This window comes from Ruditapes philippinarum, unplaced genomic scaffold (genome assembly GCF_026571515.1).
Source record: "Ruditapes philippinarum isolate M1 unplaced genomic scaffold, ASM2657151v2 ctg1881_1_1_1_1, whole genome shotgun sequence".
Lineage (NCBI taxonomy): Eukaryota > Metazoa > Mollusca > Bivalvia > Venerida > Veneridae > Ruditapes > Ruditapes philippinarum.
Window position 1 is genome coordinate 257359 of NW_026865939.1, and position 22371 is coordinate 279729.

Here is a 22371-nt window from a genome sequence, read left to right on the forward strand (position 1 = left end):
AGCCAATTTTAACATGCTGTTTTTGTCATATTGCAGTCCACTTTACCCTTTTTCCTGGATAACAAACCAGTAATAACCAATTTCTGTGCAAGTGACCGACTACTAATCGTACATGATTCCTGAATCAGCGATGAGAGACAAATAATAAACAATTAACAGGCCAATGTCTTCACATGGATCATTTGAAAAAAGCCATGATAAACTAGTATAACTGAACATACTGTTGTTAATCAAATTGTGAAAAGAAAACAAGGCCTCAGCCCAAGCTCAACCTCCAGAACCTATGACCCTAATATGTTAGCCTATTTGGCAGGCAATTTAACAAGGTTAGAACCTTACTCTTATATTGTCTGCTATATAAAGAAAGGTCAGCGAGACAAAGCATGTATGGTTTAACATAGTATACGATTCTTTTTTTCTTTCAAGCAAAATGCTAAGAAGTTATACATGGGCAAATATGGTATAGAAGAAAACATTTATTCTGTTAATTACTCTGTTGATTATGTCTACATATTAATATCATTACCATTATTAAAACATTCCTTACTATACAAGTTTTTTTACACTATATATATATATATATGCTAAAGCCATTCATCAGACTAACAGGAATGGAAGGGAACAAAACATACTGTTAACATGTAACAATTTGAATATATAAACTTTCAGCAAACACAGAAAGCCACATTTAATTTGTTACACAGTAAAACACACAACTGCCTGTTGCGGGGTAGAAAGTATGGAAAGCCTTGTCTGCTTAAATAAGATATTTAACTCTTTATTTTTCAAGAGATTAACAATACCCCTTTTTGCTATGACTATTGGGGAAATTTATGGCAAGCTCTTTTTTTTAATATTGAAGAAATTAAATTGCTAGCGCAGTATATCAGAATTTCAGAAAGCAGATTGCATAATAAACTTATATGGTCCAAAATTAAATTTAAAATAGCATGTATAACATTAACTTTTAAAACCTCTATTTAAGTTATTCCTTAAAATGCAAACTTTCAATTTATTAGACATTATCTAATACTTCTATGATCAAATATATGCATTTCAAGTGAAAGTGATAATGAAATATCCACTAAATAAATTGTCTATACTAATAAAAATAGTGTTAACTATTTCTACAATTTAATTTACGGCAATTCAACAAAGTTAAAACAACAAAGTACATAAGTGATGAAAATAATCATTTTTAAGTGATTTTAGCAGAAAAGCGTCCTTATATAATATATAATACATAAACTCATTAGACTTATTGTTAAATTTCTGGCATGCATATTTGGAAAGTATGCACTGAAACTTTCACACACAAAATTTCTAAAATTGTGGGATGTAAAAAATAAACAAATCAAACAGACTAAAAACATGTCAGTGTGAACAAAGACTATTAGTTTGTATTTACCTTGCGATGACTTTGGTTTGAAGACATTTAATGCAGTTGAGGCACGTTTATTCTTCTTCTTATTACACACTTCTTCTAGATCATCAACACACTGTCTATGTACACACAGATCACATGCTGCATAAAATCAATAACACGGCATATAAAATCTATAAAACATCACATAAAGATATTAAATGGAGAAAGATAGGAATTCAGGTCTGACATAAGTGCACTGAAGTGGCTATATGGTAAACTTCCAAATCGACTGGTTTGGAAAACATCTCAGGACTTTCTTGCTTTACTGATGGGGGAAGACCTCAGGTGTCCTTCCGTGCATTATTTCAGGCACAGACAGGGAACAACCAATGACACTCCGTAAGCTAGCTGGATAGCTTCCTCACATGAGAGAGAAAAAGTCTTTGAAACCACAGTGGTGAGGGGCAAGTGGTTTGAAGTGAATGGCCTTTACCACTCATCCATGGACACCCCTGCTTAAAACAGCTGTTTTACCAAAATAAGCCTCTAAATAACAAAACCTTGGTCCTATGTTATCAATTAGGACTGATATCCTAATTGTGCAGCAAGGATGGTTAACAAGTAGGACTAACAATCTAAGAATTGCAAGTTGTGTTGGTTCAAACCCTGTCAGGGGCCAGATATTGTTTCATTGAGCGAAAACTTTACACTCACTGCTTGTCATATAAAACATTTAAATCAGAACTTAAGCAACAAGAGTTATCCTCTACTGAACTGAGTACAAATTCGGCATATTACTAAGAAGACTTACTTTGACACTGGTAACCTTGGAAACCAACTCCCCATAGCACTTTATTACATTTCAGACAGTTTTCCTTTTTATAGAGATGACTTAATACAAACTGATGACCTTTATGGCTCTGGAATGGAGAAAACAACACATATACAAGAAATGCACAATTTTTTATCATTTTTGCTCTACTTTTATTTATGGACATCATATCTTGCTATTTTTGTTACAGCATATGAGGTAAAACTTCTTTATACTTTATTTTTATTTGTTTGTTTTGGGTTTTACGTCACATTGACACAGTATAAGTCATATCGCGACGTTCCAGCTTTACTGGTGGAGGAAGAACTCAGGTGCATTATTTCAGGCACGAACGGGCACCTGAGTGGAACCACCAACGTTCCGTAAGCTAGCTGGATCTTTATACTTTATAAGCTAACTTAAGTTCTAACCTTAAATACACCTTATCTTAATATACCTTATCTTATCACTAATTCCTCCAAGATTAATTCATATGACTTACATGTTTAAAAGTTTCAAAGCCATTTGTAACATTAAAATCTTAATATTTAAGTATACAATATAAAATTGGTTCATACCTTGGTCTTTGATTTATTACTGAATTTAAATTTAGACATCTGTTTATCTTTAGTGACAAAACTTGGCACACGTTCTAAGATATTACTACTGTGAGAAGTGGGTTTACTGAGGCCACTGTGACGGAGGAATGTAGCGATCGCCCAGCCCTGGGCCGACATTTTGTCATCTTCTTCACTTGATCTGTAACAGGAGCAAAGTCATACACAAGGTTTAATGACATACACAAAGTCAAATGTAGCACAAGGTCAATTGTAACACACAAGGTCAAATGTTACACACAAGGTCAAATGTAACACACAAGGTCAAATGTCAAACACAAGGTCAAATGTCATACACAAGATCAAATGTAACACTCAAGATCAAATGTCATACACAAGGTCAAGTGTAACACACAAGGTCAAATGTCATAGACAAGGTCAAATTCCATACACAAGCTCAAATGTCAGACACAAGGTCAATTGCAACACACAAGGTCAAATGTCACACACAAGGCCAATTGTCATATATAATTTCAATGTTATACACAAGGTAAAATAATTAACTATATTTTCATCTAAAAGTTTTATGACCCATTTGTGGTAAGAAATATATTCAAAAGTTGGAAAAAAGCACCACAAAAGTCTTCTATTACTATTACAACTGGCACAATTAAAATCTTTATAAATTAAGTAAGTCTCTTTTCACCTAACACCACAAAATACTTACACACATTTTTCCAGATCAGAAAACAAGTATTTTTCTACAATTTTTAACTCTTCACTTCTATCCATGTGATCTTTCAGATCCCCTGAGCCCTCTATCAAACCTAAAATAAACATGAATGACAATTCATTAATCTACATAGTTGTCAAACAAGGCAATCATTACTCATATTTTTTTTATTGTTTCAAATGCAACACCATTTTTAGAGCATCTACCATAACGATAATAAACATAAGTAATTAAATTGTCCTCCCTCCAATTTGGAACAGTTCATTCAGTGTATATTCAAGTAATTTAAAGAATTAATTGATTAAACTAATCAATATGGTCCAAGTCCAAAGGTAGATGATGGCAGGCCATACTCTATTGGTGGAACAACCTTGCAGACTTAACAATAATAACATTATTACTAAGTATCTGATGAATAACTATATCATGAATTTATTTAATTTTAAGTCATAAGAAGACTAGAAGTCTTTCAAATTGCTTATACCAACAAAATAGTGGAATGACCAAAGACAGACTAAACAACACTTAGGTGAAAACACTACATTAAGCTCTTTGTCAGCGCTACAACCCAAGGTGATTGTGATGGATGATTATCACATCAACACAATAACATAAAGGTAGCTTGGAGACTTTTCAGCTTTCCTACTTCAGAAAGATCTCCTGTACTCCTTCCAGCAAGAGCAGGTAGAACCACATACTTTATCGTTAGCAAGCTGGATTGCTTTCTCACATGAAGCAACTCAATACAGAGATAAATGTGAATTTATATCCATGGGTGCAAGTCGAAATTTTAAAAACCTGAAAACTGTATTCATATTCATTTTCCTACATAATCTAATAGTAAAACATGATGAAATTTGTCACAAAAAACCTAATCTTCAGGCATATGCCTGAAAACTTGCACCAATGTACATCAGATTTAAATGTGTCTTTTTTTGATAATTTTTAACATTTCGTAATATCATTAGCCATAACAACTGTTCAATTATGCAGATTTTGTTCATACTGACATCAAACATCAGTCATGCAATAATTCTATTTTTGCATCTGACTATACCTTGTTCTTTCTTCTGTCTGAGATCTTCTAGAAGTTTCTGTACATCGTCCTTAGCAACAGTCCGTGCGTTACCAAATATAGAACGTAGTTGTTCTTCCCGTTCTGACTTGAACATTAACATAGTATCTACCTCTTGTACGATGTGATCACCCAATGATGGCACTCTTAAAGGCTGTAACACAATCAAAGATAAATTTAAGTATATATATAACCTTTAGTAACACTCAAAGGAACGCAAACTCTTCTTGCTTCGAGTGTTAACTAGTCCATTGCAAAGATCATAACTCTGTACATCAAACATTATATGGCCATGGCACACTGTATGGCTACACATAACAGCCTGGCCCTATTTTGTGGTAGTGCGAGTATAACATCAGCTGGTTCTCACAGATAAAGAATATTGCAAGGACATGCTGGCGGCCATTTTGTGCAGCAAAGTGGAACATGGCAGCCACATGCACAACTAGTGTTGGTACTGTGAAGTTTGGTTGAAATCCCATCAGTAGTTTGACCTATGAAAGCCAGACAAGTTTAATGTGGACAGTTGGACAGACCAACTTGACTGGGCAGAGTTTTAATCCCATGAGCCCGCAGGACAACTTTGACTACAACTTTATGAAACACAAAATGTTTTTTTTTACAATATTGTCTTCATCTCTTTTTCATTTTGTCCCTCCATTTTTTTCAAGATCTTCCAGTGTTGCAATCTTACATTGATAACCATTGCTGCCTCAGTTTAGAACCACATTCTGACCAATAAAAAACACACTCTGTATATACTCTTATAGAAATTATTTATGTTAAATCAAAACAATGCACTTTCAATGAAAGAAATAATGTATAGCATTTCAAGCAATAATACTATATTAACAGAAGGTTTTGTTTTACTTACAGCTGAATGTACAATAAATGTTGAATGAATTTCATACGCCCATTTCTTTAAATCTTTACAGCTGCCCTGAGCATTCATGTACAGACTCGTCATTTGATAGAATAAAAGTGGCGCAGGATTATGATGTGTTAAAACGTAGTGCATAAATATCGCCATGTGAGCTGGCTTGGTCTCCAACACACGTAGGTCGCTGAACACTTTACTGTCCCCTGTCTGCAAGACAAATATTTTATCATACATTACATACATATCAGAAATTCAATATCAATTTCATAACACATTTCTTTTCAGAGTTAGAAAAACATTGCATGCTGTACATGCTTGTAACTAAAGTGAAAAAAACTAGGTATGAAAACAGAGTTCAAATTTTACATTATTATGAATTTGGAATGACCTTAATTGGAATTTTAGAGAGACATGTTGTTATATGAAGAATTAGTACTTTGAGTTACCTTAATTAGCCATTCAGTCAATGAAAAAGAGAATTTGAAGAGTTTTGAATTAAAGACTCCAAAGCAATTTTGTCAGTTTAAAGCATAAAGCAATTTTGACACAAAAGATCTAAATTTAAAACGATTTTGACATAAAAGCTCTAAATTTCAAGCAATTTTGACATCAAAAGCTCTTAATTTAAAGCAATTTGACATAAAGCTCTAAATTTCAAGCAATTTTGGCATTTAAGCTCTAAATTTCAAAATTTTTCGCCATAAAAGCTCTTAATTTAAAGCAATTTTGACTTAAAATAGCTCTAAACTTGAAATTGTATATCCTGATCTATTTAAATGATTTTACGCTTTGTTTCCCTGGTAAACAAAGCTAGAATATCACTATAAACATGCAGCCTGGTTTATATTTCATTATCTTTATTTAATTATCTAGATAAAATCATGAGTAACAGCTGTAAAATGTAAATTCTGAGTATACAATCCCATGCAAAATATTGTATAATGTGAAAAGTGAATATACTAGTATTAATTCAGTGACTGGACAGTGAAGAAATCCTTCATAATCTAGCTGATCGTGATTTTATGCCAATATAAAACAAACCCTCGAAGGAAACCAGCACCTAAATTTCACTGATTTTGAGCGTGATTTATTTTAGTATATACACTGTGTTAAACCAGTTCTCAAACATTGAAACTACAACCCATAATGAAAGCTAAACTTACTCTTACACCTTTACCCTGCAGAAATTGTGAAAATGTTCAGTTAAAATAAACCAGTGATCTTACTGAGGACTAATGGTGATTTCTGCAAATAGAGCAGCCAACAGTATTGAGCCTGGTCAGACTGCACAGACAAGGATGCTGGCCTGGCTCTATTTCTGGGGCAAAGGCTTATAACTCACGATTTCCGCAGGGTACAAGGTTAAGAGATTATTATATTTTAAATATTAATTTAGAACCGCCAACATGTGAGTGTCTGGTCAGACTACATGGTATCATTGCTACATTCCATGCTTCAATTTCTTTGACACACTTCATAATACATGTTTTAACGAACTTTTGGTTAAAATCATATCATGACTTTTATATGTTACTTAGTTAAATGCTATTAACTTAATCTTGGGTAGAACACTTGTAGCTCATATTTGAACCACCCTCAAGGTGTCTGCTTCCTGGAATTAACATGTTGTGACCTAAGTAGGGTTTGAACCTTTAATCCCGTGGTTGATAAGCAGACACCTTTACTACAAGGCAATAGCTCCTTATGTTTTACTTGTTTCAACAATTTATGAGTGTTGGATAAAAAGCATTCGTACTGTAATATTTGACCTAGGATTTAAACCTTTTGTTAAAGTGACTTTCAATTGATGTCTTGTTTTAGAGAAAAGAAGATGAACTAAATATACAAATGTAGAACTAATCCAAGGGACTAAAAATTCATTACTGGCCTGCCTGTAAGGGTTACAGAATAGGAGAGCTAAGAAATAGGACTAATCCAAATATATTATATAATTCTGTAGGACACTATGTTAATATAACAATTTCAAGTCTACAGCTATTTTCTATCTTTTTGTGAAAAAAAACATCTTATCTGAATACTAAGTAATTCAACTAAAAACAATCAAAAAGGGGAAAATAAAATATGTACATGTCAACCAACGACACATGGATGATATTAAAGTCATCTCTCTTAAAGGTGACAGCTTGTTAGATATATATACATGTCTAAGTAGCAATCTGTTTAATACATGAATATATATGTGTGTGGTATAAATCATATGACAATTTTTCTGTTAGCCATTTACCCATATTGCATATTGGTATTTAACCTTAAAACACTGTCCAATGTTAGGACCACTAAAGTTCAGTAACCAACAGTATATAGAATCTTGTCAGATTTTAATTTTTATCTTGGCTGGTCAATTTTTATAGATGGTAATTTATTCTAGCCATTCCTACAATGCACTTCAACCACAGCAGTCTAGCTGACATTGTGGAATTAAATGTACCTATTGCCAATCAAAGTAACCAATCATAAACCCTTGTCAGACTTTTGAGTCACCTTTTTATATTGTTATTTATGGCCTCAAAACATAAATTTTAAATCGAAATCTAGCACAACTTCCCTTTTTTATATAAACTTAAATGTAGAATACGGCTTTTTTTAGGTAAGGTGAGTTAAAGATTTGAAATCATAACAATCCAGTTAGTAATGGTCATTGGATCAAACATGCAACTGAAAAAAACCCACATCAAACTTCTGTTATCTAACTTCTTCACATCAATGAAATGTCAACATCCCCTAGTGGGATTCAAAACTCCAGCAGTGAAAGTAAAGAGTAGGTTTTAAATATACTACGTGAATAAAATGTGAACAAAACTTTACATTATAACTTGATATCATCTTTCTAACAAACTGTTCATGGTGCAATGAAACTTTGTTGCTAAGCAATATCAATCTTTTGACCTTGACCCTTTAGATGTTGACAGCAATGACACATCTATGCCACTACCAGTATTCATACTAGCTAGTATATCCATGCAGTATGACAGGGCTCTATACTGTTTGCAGCTGCCCAATTTTAGTATTTGATAATGAAATCCTTTTAAGTACAAAAAATTAATGGACTGTTCCAAAATCAAAGTGGCACAAGTCCACTATACAAAGTCAGCAGTCACAAAAGATATAGTACTCATAACATGCTAATTTGTTGTAATAAATTTGCCAAGGTTTGATTTTATCCTCTAAATACGAAAAATTGAGCTACCTACAGCATAGAGCCTGGTCAGTCTGCACAAACAAACAGGCTGGCCTTGTTTTTACTGGTGACAAAAGCTAAACATTTTTAGTTTTAGCTAGGTAATGTTAGTGTGAATTGTCTGTTTTCATTTTTCACCAGTGTTGTTGTCACATTTCAATATAGAAAACCTTTACTTATTTGTTAATGGAAGATATAAGAATGTAATATTCTCTATAAATAGCAGATGTTAATTTGTGTATATAAATATACAAGTACATGTTAAAGAGTCATCATTCTATAAAAAGACCACTTGTTACATAATGATTTGAAATGACAGTCCATCCATACTGAACTTAGAAAGTACGTAAGCTAAGAACAGCTCACAACACATTATAATCTTTCACCCCCCCTCCCCCCCCTCCAAAAAAAATCATAAAAAATTCTGGAAGTTGGTCAAAGCTAAAAGTTTTGTTACCCATTTAAAAATATTTAGAAATCATGATTTTTTTCCCTGAAGTTTGCTGAATTTTCATTTTGGTAACTTTTTAATAATCTTGTATCTATATATTTTTTTTTTTTATTTCCTCCAAAAAAGCTGGATAAATGCATTTATAACTACAAATGTAAATCTGAAGACATCTTTCACTTGGAACAGTAACTATAACAATTAAGACAATATTAACAAATGGTCCTTTTTTAAGAATGATCACTCATTTAATGTCAATGATATAAAATGGTTATATAGATTGTACAGCAAAGTTTCAAACTTCCAACATTTATACAAAGTGTTGTCTTGAAGGTAAAAAGATAATACTCTATCAAAGTAAAACATTTTCCAGTACAAGACGAGACTTTATTTTGTTGAAAGTGTGTAACCTAGCAACGACAAGGAGCAGTATATGAAGCCAAAGTGCAGAAAATGATGGAAAGATGATTTTGAAACAACCTCAAAGTTCTGAAGCTTAATCAAAAATGGTGAGACAGGAGGTTTAGATCTTCGCTCGTAGTCAAACTGAAATAAACATTTCAAATTTTTATGCTACTTTAAATGAAATACTGAGTTTTCTCAGTGAGGTATAACTTATACCATTTACTGAATATCACACATTGTGAAAATCAAGTTTATTTATTTTATTGACAAGCATTAAGAAAAGAAAGAATTCAAGCATTAATAAAAGAAAAAATTGTTTATTATAAAACATAACCTCACTGAAGTAAAATATTTTCTACATTTCACTGGAAAATCGTGCATTTTACACCTCTCTTTAAATATATTCTACACCCATTAAAAACAAAACAAAAATCCACTATATAGCCATCAAAATTGCTTATATGAAGAAAAAAAAGTTGTTGTTTTTTCTCATGAAAATTAGTACGGAGACCAACAGTGAGCTTCAAAAAGTGTGTTCTTCAAAAAGTGTTCATATCTTCAAAAAGTGTTCATAACAGTGCAGTAGATCAGACATGCCAGAAATATTTCTTAAACACAAAATTTTAGTTAAATTCTAATATCTATAGAAATAAAAAGTTATACATGCGACCATGCATTTTTATATTTTCAACATTACATATTGAACTATGTGTTTGATAAAATGTAACATAATTATATTTTAATAAAATGTTAAGTCCTATTAATGTAAAAAAAGCCCTAAGTCTTAATGATAAACTACCATTAAAGTTGTTATTTCTTGACCAAAATTTATTTGGAATTGTGTAAAGATACAAAATTTCATTAATTTATTTACAAATCAAGGAAGATAAACAACTTATTCACAGTGGTGCAATAATTCTTGTACAATGTGCTAACCAAAAACAGTAATTTATCAGGCCATGGTTACATGACAACAAAATAAGTACTCATGTAAACATGCCCTTGTATACCTACAAAACAGTTGAAAATTCTACACAAGAAAATGGTGGCTACTAAAAGCACTTGGTTTTCTGTTCACATTATGTAAACTAAAAGCTAAAATTCACCAAAATATGCAAATTCAGATTATTATCTTTGTTTAAGATTAATTCAATTGAAAACTTCTCAAAAAGATTTTTACCCCAAAAAATCAATATCAGGCCCTAAGATTTTGGTAACCACCATAGGTATTATTTGTATATAATAAAATAACAAATAAAATAACTACTGAACTTGAAAAATGAAAAGACATTACCAAAAATTGCGAAGTCTTTGAGTGCCGATGAAAAATATATCATCAGGCCTGACAATCTAGCGATGTATTTTTCATTTTTGCTCAAACACAAAGATAAAACACTGCTATAGCATTTATTACATGACAAGCAGTGCATTAAGACATTTATCACGTCACATTGCTGCTATATTTAGACACATAAAACAGGCACGGTAAAAAATTCTTACACTTTCATCATCTGATGCAAAATCATCATCATCCATACCAATTATATGCGTACTTGCCCTGGTAGACATCACTATAGAGTTCTGACTTCCGTCCTGTGTAAAACAGAATAGATAATTTTCAAAGATTTAATAAACACTCATGAAAAAAAATAATAGTATGACGAAAATACCTTTATCTGAAGATTCGAACCCTTTGACTTACTTTTATTCAATGAATAAATCACTTGTTCATCTGCATGAGAACATCCGAGAATCAACTTTCCTTACAGGTAGCTTAGTTATAGTCTGAGCTAACAGGAAGAGAGTTATTCTGTTCACCAGAAAAGCTGGTCACATCATCTTAAATATCATATCTGTTATATAAAAGGTTCATTGTACTGCTGAAACATCTTCTTGCCCACACAAGAGATCACATGGATTCTTTCTTTGTTCTAGACATGGAATAATTTATACCACACAGAGAGTCACTAACAAGCACTTTTGTGACATTCTTATGCCTTTACTGCTAATTTTGAACATTTCCAAAATATAAATGTAACATTACAATACAACCATGGTCCTAACTGCAAGCAGACCAATTTTTATCATGATGTCACAAAATTGATTAAAGCACCATGTCATTTTCGAAATGTTCGGAAATTTCCATATTAATTTCAATAAAAATTTTGGTAAAAACTCCAGGTATTTTATATTATTTTCAAAGTGGTAATATGTAAAAGCATATATGCATTATCCAACCAGCTGATAATGCTGTTGACAGGTGCAACTTAGTCATGGTGATCAGAGTTTGATTCCTGATCTTGCCTTTTTTTAATGATTGTAAAAAAATCGTAAAAATGATTCTTCGACATAAATAAAATTACTCCTATTATATTTTTTTGATATTCAATATTTTATATGTCTTTAAAAAGATCATTTATACATTTATACATATATTACCAATAAAACTCCCAAGCCTTGGTAATCTTCATTAATTTCCATAACAGAATGCATAAAAAATTATGAAAATTATTTTTGAATTCATGATGCATTCAATATGCAAATATTAGCAAAATAAAAATATCCCGAAAATGTCCCAATCTACAGTAAATAGAAACAATAACAACAAAGCAGAACAAGTATAATAGCAAACCTCAATGCCGGAGTCTCCAGTAACTGTATCTATATCTAGGTTTTGACTATGTATTGGTGTAGGTGAACAACTTGGACTGGTACACGGTGAATCAGAGCCCAGATCTGAAACTGTGTAAGGTACAGAAGCAGTCTGAAAAAAAAAAATCAGATTTAAAACATTAGTCCAAATAATGACAAAAGAATAGTTCAGATTTTTTCCTGTGATGTTGTAAGAACTGCTACAAATCTCATCCACATAATAAAATCAGAAAACATGATGGTAATGTTTAACTGTTCTTCTTCTACACTTCTGTCTACCCAGTCACTCAACCTGACATGACAGTTTACTTTCCTACCTTGCTTAAGATTTCATATTTATATTTGTGTGCAATGGAAAAAGGAATGCATGTTTAGTTTGGCAGATCGTTAATAAAACTTCCAAAGCAATGAGTACCTTATTTGGAGTGACTTGAAGTTGCTTTACAAAGGTATATCCTTTATTAAGCACTGATATCACACTTTGTATATTATCCATATTTTCTATATAGCTATAACATCAAACAAATAGCAAACATTCACTAACAATGATGCCCACTTTTTACAATAATTTATCTATCCATATGTTCAGTTGAAAATAAATACAACCATGAGAAAATTGACAGAAAATCAATATTGTTCAAGTATGTTTAACAGTATATACACACATATATATGAGTATCATCATATTATAATTATACAAATCCTATGTAAAAATTATAACCATGTGTCTTTATTGTTAGCTGCATGAAAAAATATCAATATGTTTTAAATATAATTTCAAAAACAGAAAACAAAGATGGTCATCCTTGTAACAATAACATGAACAATAATATGTGAGAAACTGTTATAAAAAATATGATGTGTACTTTAAAACAATTCCCTCATGCTTAGAAAAAAATCCCACACTTTAAAAAAATAATTTTAATCATTTTTTTTGCAGCAATAAAGATCCTTCATGTACTTTTATATCACTGTTACAAAGAACAAGTGAACAACTTGGTTTAATTTCATAGTTACCAGTGAAAAACTGGGTTTTATCCTTAAAAATTCCATATCACTCATGGTATATCACACACACTGTGACTGATATGCTTTCCTACACCTTATTTAACAAAGTTTAAATTTTTACAATTCTGTTAATTTAATTGTTGCAATTAAGTCTTAATTGTCAGTTATCTCCATTTCTTTTAAAATTGTTAAAATTTACTTTAGAGCAATAACTGCAAAATTTAATGACTTAATGGGGCAGCATTTGTGTAGCTGTTAAAACATCTGACGTCATCTATTTCACATGCTTCTGTTTCCGACGCTTTAATGAAAACAGTAAAACATTCACGGGTTTTTTCTTATTAGGCATTAAATAAAAAGAAAATATGTTATTTTTTGGTATATATCACACATTAAAGTAACTATTTGAATTTTCACTCGGGCAATGCACTCTTGAAAATATTACAATTTTCTCATTTTTTATTGGTATATTTAGCATATTCACACCAAACAAACAAATATTTTCTGTTCATTGAACTTGTTTTATGGACTATGTAGATACAAACAATGAAGTATTAAGTTAAAGTACACATTGTAAGTATTCTGACTATTAAGTTATAAACCTTTTTTGATAATACTGAGGTCATATGGCGACTTCCTAGTTTTACTGGTAAAAAAAGGCATTTGGTACCTCTTGAACCTTCATGCCAAATTTTCTAGGGCAAATGGCCACCCGAGTAGAACTACAGACTTTCCATAAGCTAGCTGGTTAGCTTTCTCAAATGAAAATATCCAAAATCCCTCATGGGATTCGGACCTACAGCAGTGAAGTTCAAGTGACTTAAAGTCAGCTACCTTAACCACCTGTCTACAGTGGCCCTTTGAAAGTTAATAAATAAAACTGCACCATAAATTAATAATCATAAATTAATGAACATAGTGGTTAAGTAAATGGTTGGTTCAGTGTTACAGTGAACCTCTGACATGTCAACATGTGCATCTTCAAAGTCATGCAGAAGCCTTTCCCAATCTTGCAGGCAAAGAAGGGTATAATTAATGCTATCAATGTTGTGATCACATGCAGATATCTGTGACTTTTTCATGTGGATAAACAATAACATATCATGATGCCATAACAACATACTGCATAAAATTATCTGTATCGTCCACTACAATGTATATATACTTAGTCTTATATTGTTTTGATTATCTATCTATTCAACATTCATGACATTCAATGTATTTTGAAAAAATAAAATAAAATATTAAGTTATTTATTTTAACGTTTGTATCAAGTGACAGTTTTTGCGGGGAAAAAAAATCATTTCAATGATGTCATTGAATGTCATCATCCCCACAGATTGTTTTAATATTGCTTGATTAGAATCACCTTCTCAGTTGTAATTATATTTTCAAAAATATTTGAAAACTGACTTGATGTCAGGTGCAATTGAATTAATTCTTTTTTCAATACAACATCAGGACTATCATTTTTTCCTAGAATTTGGGTTGACATTATTTTAGCATTTCTACCTGAAGAACAATATTTACCCAAATTATGCAAACTGGAGAAAATGTCTACAACTTAATATTTCTACTGATAAACAGTTAAAAGTTATATTCTGTCATCTATCAGTTTCAAAACCTTATTCAGACATGTTTATAGTAATTCTATTAGTACTAAGAACAACCTGTATGTTGTCATTCAATAGAGCACAGATCTCTCAAACATTTACATCATATCCTAATAACCATGCACACTAAGAAAGTGCTTTAATATCTTTCAATCACCTTACAAGTAAACCTTGATTCTGAATTACTGCAAATAACTGCTTATTCATATCTCCTCTCATAACAAGAGGGCCAAGCTAGTCCTTATATAGCCCACCTGATTAGTAAGGCTCTAAATGATTCTTGATTATACTTGTGTGACAAACAATCTAGCCAAGTTTGGTGACAATTGAGGCAAAAAATGTGACCATCAGAGTGTTATCAACCTTAATGTTAAAGAATGGCCGAAAAAGGACATTCGACGATCCTAAAATCACACCCTGAGCCTGCTCAGGTGAGCTTTAAAGCATGGAACATAAATGGCTGTCAAAATGGCTGTTGCAAGACATACTGTTGTCAACCAAAAAATCAGCGCTGAAAAAACATGTGCAACACGCTTGACTCTTACTCCCAAACCTTAAGGACCATCGACTTAAGAGTTAGCATGTCAAACTAATTTACATTTGATGAATGTATTCAAGCAAAAATAATACTATAACATCATAACACACAACACACAACATAAAAACAACATAAAAATTATTTGAATTCCACTGGTCAACAGTTTGTATTAGTGAAGAATATATTGGGTAATGCCTGCTGTCTATACAAGATTGTTAATTTGGTCAAATAGGAACATATTCCTGTATATATAATTGATATATCTTAATTTTTCTAATAATCAAGCGCATCCTATTCTAACATGGGGCTTTGGTGGAAATCAAGCAGGCCTTTTACCTTCCTGATTGTCATTTTAGGTTTACCAAACTTTCTTCGGAATGACTCCGACCTCTAAACACAGAAACAAAGAAAATAAACAATTTGAATTAAAGTCATTGTTTTTTAGACTTCTTAGAATTACTTTTCTGAACGTAATAATTCCAGTTTAAACACTGATCTATGACATCAGTTCCATTTAGTCCATACCAAAATGCTCTTGACGATTCTTTAAATGTGACAACTTAGTTATAAAAAAAATTTAATTTGTTTCCATTGAAAAAGATCAAAACAAAAATCACACAAAATTTGTCACTTCAAAAAAATTTGAAATACTTAAATATACATTACATTATGCATGTGCTATTTTGTCTATGTAAAAAAAGAAAAACAAGTTTAGGAATAAATGCATACCTGAAAATTGTGAAAATTGGTAAGAAAATGTTTATATTTTAGCAATTATATATTAACTAATCTATACAGTTTTCCGGGCTTAAACAAAAAGTTGAGTAACAAAAAATTTTTTAATTAAAAAAAAAAACAAAAAACAAAAACAAGCAAAAAGACGAAAAAAAATTTATTATATACACTGTCATCATAAAAATTTATAAGTACATCATCTGTGGGTCATTTACTGTTTTTTCATATACCTTGTCCACACTGTATACCATAAAATTAACTTTAACCTGAAATGCATGCATTTGAGATGTCTAGAATTTAACCCTTGACCTCTTATCATAAATTTGTCTAACTTTTGAATTTGAACAAATTTAATGCTAGCTTAAAGTTATGTCAATTTTTAAAAGGAGCTTCCATATAATTCGGCAAAAGTTACGTTTACCTTGAATATTAAAAGTTTACGTCTAGCTTTTTTTTGTTGGTTTTAGCAAGGTAACTTGCTGACTATTATATTATCAATAAAAATTTTCCTTGATCAAATGTTTACTATTTATTTATATATAAAACATTTTTTTTTATGTTAAGTGAAGAGATAGTAATCGTGCCTTATGATACACTACAGTGCAACCTCTGCAGGCCCTCTGTACAGCAGCAATCTCTCCAACAACCATATTAAAATTTCCCAAAGTAAGACTTCACAATATATTTCACCTCCCTACAGCAACACCTGTCAGTAACAACCAACTTCCCAAAGGCCTCCGCAAAGATTGAACTGTAGTCTAAAAATTCTTGTAACATTTCAAAGCAACTTAATATAACTGTATTTGAAGCTGTGGTGATCTCCCAAATTAGTCTGTGATCAAATAATAATGTTAAATGAATTACTATTTTCAAAGAAACAAAACACCATTGCCCTGCATGTCAACTAGTACAATAACCGTGTGAAAAAATATGAAACAAAAACTTTCAACAATGACCGGAACTATTTTCTTACGCTAGATTTCATCTTACGGGCATACGTTCTACAAAACCCTTTGAAACTGGCACTTTTTTTTACTTTTTTTCCTGTGCTTACTTGCGACACCTGTAGGGTAATAGTAATTTATGTCTAAAAATAAAACTTGGCGACATTTATAACAAACATAATAATATCACGATAGCAAAATTAAAATAATTTTTTTTTAGATATATACATATTTTACCCGTAATTCATAAAAATTTTAAAATATTATTATCAATTTCAATATTATGTTTAAATACTAAGAATCTACTTTTACTATAAAATTTTTGTTCTAATCAAATTCATACAAGAAATGTAAGAAGATACTTTGCTAAAGTATTTATATTTTTGTAAGCGGCATTTACATCGAAGCTATATTTAGGCAGCCGTATGGGAAAATTACATTTACTTACATAAAATATACACAAAGTAAAAAAATAAAGGTTATACGAGTAAATTTTATCGCAAAAAAATATACTTTTACAGCCATTGAAAAAGCATTCAAATTCAGAACGAGCAAAAGTGTAAGTCAAAAGTTTTGTTTCTAATTCGGTGATAAGTAAAAGATTGTACAACATATATGAACTATCGTGATAACGAAGATTACAATGTCAGAGCAACATAAAAATACGTAAACCAAAAACCAAACCTATCCAAGTGAAGTAACAAATTAGCCCCATTTATACTCACAACACTGTCTATGAATCATTTTAATATAATAACCACAAATTTAATATAATTATGACAAATTGCAATCTATGCCTCAGCTAGTGTAACGATGTTTCTAGGGTTTGGTTAAAAGCGGTTGCAACTCATACGACTTAAAGAAGGCATGTATATGCAGACTGGCAGGCTGGTATCATAGCCAAATTATTATTTCCACTAACAATCAAAAAGTAGATACATGTATATACCATTTCTTGAAGACATTAAATCTAAAAAGCTACATTCTTTGGCCGAAAGACTTACTAGTTTTCATATACTGCTTTTTCAAACTTCACGAAAAGACAACCAATTTTTGAATGTGTTGTGAAGTATAAATGGGGTTATATGTATATACAAGTATAAAAAGTTGATAATGAACTATATAGATCAAACATAATGGGTATGGCAAAAAACAGGCAAGTTTAGGGAAATACAAAAATATTTAGTGGTTTCAAACTCCAAATAGAAGTGCATTACTACCTCCGGACTCGATTCTGTTCTCTTATATCCCAGGTGCCCAAAGGAATACTCAGAAAGAGGATTTTTGCGTGTTGAAACATCGGATTTTGACCTAGAAACATTTGCACTACCCCTTTCCTGGGCCTCGGCGGGGCTATACATGGCCCCTGGGGAAGAGCTGTGTTTCATATGTTTACGCTCTTTCTTTGGAAGCTACAGAATCAAAAACAACGATAAATACACATTAAAATCATGCACACAAATCTTATCATAATAATTTACTTTCTGTGGTCATAATTTCTATAAATAGATAGACACATCCTGAAAAAGCTTATTATCTCCCTTTGATAACATTAAGCAGGATATTCTGTGCATAGTTTCTTCCCTTGATTGAAAATAATTAAACATAATACAACATTCAAGTTAAAGGATAATTTATATATTTTAAATAGTGTTTAATGTTTTAACATATTGGTTTCCCTAGCCTTTTGTTAAATTCATTTTTCATAAAAAGAGACTCTACCTCTAACAAAACAAAGGACTCCACTGAGGTCCAAAAGGTCTGAATTTCTTACATAGATCAGCTGGGACACTTTAAACAGAAAGATATGCAAAAGATAATAATGAAATATATTGCACATCGTATTTTTGTGCAATTCAGCTTCATTTGAGTGAATAGAGTGTTTTTTTTGTGTGTTTTATTCATAATAAGAATAATTATTCTGGAAACAGTGAGCGAAAGATTTGACCTACATCAAAATAATTTTATGAATATTAACTTCGAAGAAATTATTTCCATGTCAAAAAAATCTCAGTGGAGTCCCTTTAACTTATTAACTTTCACAATGACTAAAAACCTTATCATGGTTTACATGTACTACTCAACTAGACAAAGGGAAGGTAATTTACACTCACTCGTACAAAGTGCTTGTTTAACACAGTGCATTTTAACATCAATCTTAAAAACACTCACACACTTCTATGCAGGGTGAAATAAGATTATTCTAAGCTTTTCACTATGTAACAATTTTCAGCAATTTTTGTGCTAAGTTAACTTTTGTTTAACCAATAGAATACTGAAAATGAATGAAATGTCCCTGTCACAAGTCGAACTGCCTGACCACAGCCTCACTTTTTTTTTGAGGAAAGTGCAAAAAATAAAATAATTTGTTTGTGTACCTGCAATTTCAGATTACCCCCTAGACATACATGTAGTTACTATATCTTGATTTTTTTTCATCTTGATATCCCCAAAATTGAGAATGAACAGTTCTGAAAATGAAGGCTGGGCTAGTTCATTTAAGATTTTCAGCATTCTAAGGGTACACACCTTTATTTCTTGTTAAGTTATTTGCACGTAAGAAATACATGTATTTTGTTACATGTATGAACATTTTAAATTCATCCAGAAACCTAGGTAACATTGATAAAGGAGTAAATAAAGGGTGTGCTAGTATCTGGTATAGTATAAAACATATATAACACATATTTATAGTTGACGTTTTCACCATCAAGGTACTATTTGAAACTGAAGAATTATTACCATAAAAAAAACCTACGAGTATATACAATAAAGAAAAGAATAGTCAGGGTAATATTGTAAGCTACTATCTAGGCAAATGTGTACACAAGAAAAATAAAATAAATATAAGAATCTGAATATCTTACCCATGGGGTCACTGAGTGCGGAGAATCTGTGGCTGATTCTGAATCTACATTTATCTGAGGTGGCTGAAAAATGAAAAATATTATATTACAGATATATGAAAAGCATATATCATTTACTACTTTTAATAAAAAAAACACAAAAATCAAATAACAAGAGGGCCATGATGGCCCTGAGGTCGCTCACCTGTATATAGGCCCCCCAACCCCCAACGTTGCAGGGCCAATTTAACCCAAGGGCTTTTATTTGCACAAACTTGGTAGACACCCATAAGAAGATGTTTCATGCTAAACATCTAAGCTCTAGCTCATTGGGCTTTTTAAAAGAAGATTTTTTTAAAGTTTTTACTATACACATATAGTTAAAAACAATGACACCCCTGGGGCCGGGCCAGGGCTTTTATTTGAACAAACTTTGTAGACACTTACTAGAAGATGTTTCATGCTTAATATCTAAACTCTAGCTATTTGGGTTTTTTCAAAGAAGATTTTAAGTTTTTGCTATACACATATAAAGAAAATCAATGACCCCCGGGGCGGGGCCAATTTTGACCCCAGGTCTTTTATTTGAACAAACTTTGTAGACACTCACTAAAAGATGTTTCATGCTAAATATTTTAACTCTAGCTATTTGGGTTTTTTCAAAGAAGATTTTTTAAGTTTTTGCTATACACATATAAGGAAAATCAATGACCCCCGGGCGGTGCCAATTTTGGCCCCAGGGCTTTTATTTGAACAAACTTGGTAGACACCTATTAGAACATGTTTGATGCTAAATATCTTAGCCATAGCTCTTTGAGTTCTTTAAAAGAAGATTTTTTAAGTTTTTACTATATGCATATAGGGAAAATCAATGACCCCCCCGGGGCGGGGCCAATTTTGACCCCAGGGCTTTTATTTGAACAAACTTGGTAGACACTTATTAGAACATGTTTCATGCTAAATATCTTAGCTCTAACTCTTTTGGTTCTTTAAAAGAAGATTTTTTAAGTTTTTACTATATGCATATAGGGAAAATCAATGACCCCCCTGGGGCGGGGCCAATTTTGACCCCAGGGCTTTTATTTGAACAAACTTGGTAGACACCTATTAGAACATGTTTGATGCTCAATATCTTAGCCATAGCTCTTTGAGTTCTTTAAAAGAAGATTTTTTAAGTTTTTACTATATGCATATAGGGAAAATCAATGACCCCCCGGGGCGGGGCCAATTTTGACCCAAGGGCTTTAATTTGAACAAACTTGGTAGACACTCACTAGAAGATGTTTCATGCCAAATATCTATGCTCTAGCTCTTATGGTTTTAGAAGATATTTAAAGTTTTTTCTTTCGGTTGCCATGGCAACCAGAGTTCTGCATGGAATTAAATTCTTTGAACAATTTTTAAAGGTGACCACCAAAGGAACATTCCTGTGAAGTTTGGATGAAATTGGCTTAGTGGTTTATGAGGAGATGTCATTTAAAGTAAAAGTTTACGGACAGACGCCGGACGGACGCCGAACGAAAATCGATCACAAAAGCTCACCCTGTCACTTTGTGACAGGTGAGCTAAAAATCCAGCCACATTCACTGTAGGAAAACTGTTAAAAGGAAACAAAATTGGTGAAATCCCTGTATTAACCACAACTTTCTACTATTTCTATATAAAAATTCTAAACTATAAATTTTCTTGGCAAAACATTGATTATTATTTCTTTGGTGAACTTTTTCCACAATTGTGAGATAGAAAGAAACCAACACCAATTATTAGTATTCACTCAAACTTTTTAATATAACAGATTTTACTAAGAATTACTGAGTGTTTTTTTTTTCTGGAAAAAAATTAACATTCCAAGTGTTTATATTAAGTTGTTAGCACTGTTAAATAAATATTTTATTGATCATACATATTTTTTTAACCTTTTGAGGAGTGTGTTACTTTATGAGGAGTGTGTTCACCTTATGAGGAATGAATAACTCTTCCAGATATGTGTAACAATATGAGAGACATGTCACCCTTTTTGGGGATGTGTTACCTGTTAGGGGAGAGTTATCTTATGAGCAAGTTATTACCTTAGAATAAATGTAATACATTATGAGGGGTGTGATATGTTCTCTCATAAGAGGTGTGTAACCTTATGAGGGATGTTTTCAGTCATGAGATGTAATACCTTATGAGGAATATGTCATCTTATAAGAGGGATGTGATATATTATGAGGAATGTGTTGCCATATGAGGGTATGTTTTCTTATGAGGTATATTATATATATTGTGGAATGTGTAGCACTTATGGGGGCAATGTTCAAGAAGACAGCTTGTTAAGTATAATAAATCGGAGAAGCAAGGCTTACAATATACATTTCAACCTGTTACAAATCTTAGCCATAATAGCCTATAGCAGAATGCAATTTATATTGAAGCATCATTTTCCAATTTATTCACTTGCAAAAAGTTCTTTTGACCTTTAACTTCGTGTCCTTGAATCTTGGTACAAACAACATACAAAACATATACATTAAAAGACTGTTACTACCACTAGTGCGTCAGCAACAGATTACGTCTGC

At 31.8% G+C, this 22371-nt stretch overlaps 1 protein-coding gene across 27 annotated transcripts in view; it reads right to left on the reverse strand.

Annotated features, from left to right (window-relative positions):
• The window catches only part of LOC132730805 (rho guanine nucleotide exchange factor 11-like), a 120937-nt gene that overhangs the window by 39138 nt on the left and 59428 nt on the right, over positions 1-22371 (reverse strand). For 22 of the 27 annotated variants that reach the window (XM_060716842.1, XM_060716825.1, XM_060716848.1 and 19 more), the window contains 12 exons: positions 19832-19894; positions 18185-18376; positions 16994-17083; positions 12107-12238; positions 10975-11067; positions 9550-9615; positions 5417-5629; positions 4525-4696; positions 3462-3561; positions 2756-2936; positions 2178-2286; positions 1409-1525 (listed from right to left, as the gene is read on the reverse strand). In XM_060716842.1, coding sequence (XP_060572825.1) covers positions 1409-1525; positions 2178-2286; positions 2756-2936; positions 3462-3561; positions 4525-4696; positions 5417-5629; positions 9550-9615; positions 10975-11067; positions 12107-12238; positions 16994-17083; positions 18185-18376; positions 19832-19894 — 1528 coding nt within the window. Of the gene's footprint in view, positions 1-1408; positions 1526-2177; positions 2287-2755; positions 2937-3461; positions 3562-4524; positions 4697-5416; positions 5630-9549; positions 9616-10974; positions 11068-12106; positions 12239-15621; positions 15676-16993; positions 17084-18184; positions 18377-19831; positions 19895-22371 lie in introns of all 27 variants that reach the window. The other 5 variants (XM_060716830.1, XM_060716845.1, XM_060716838.1 and 2 more) reach the window with 5 other exon arrangements.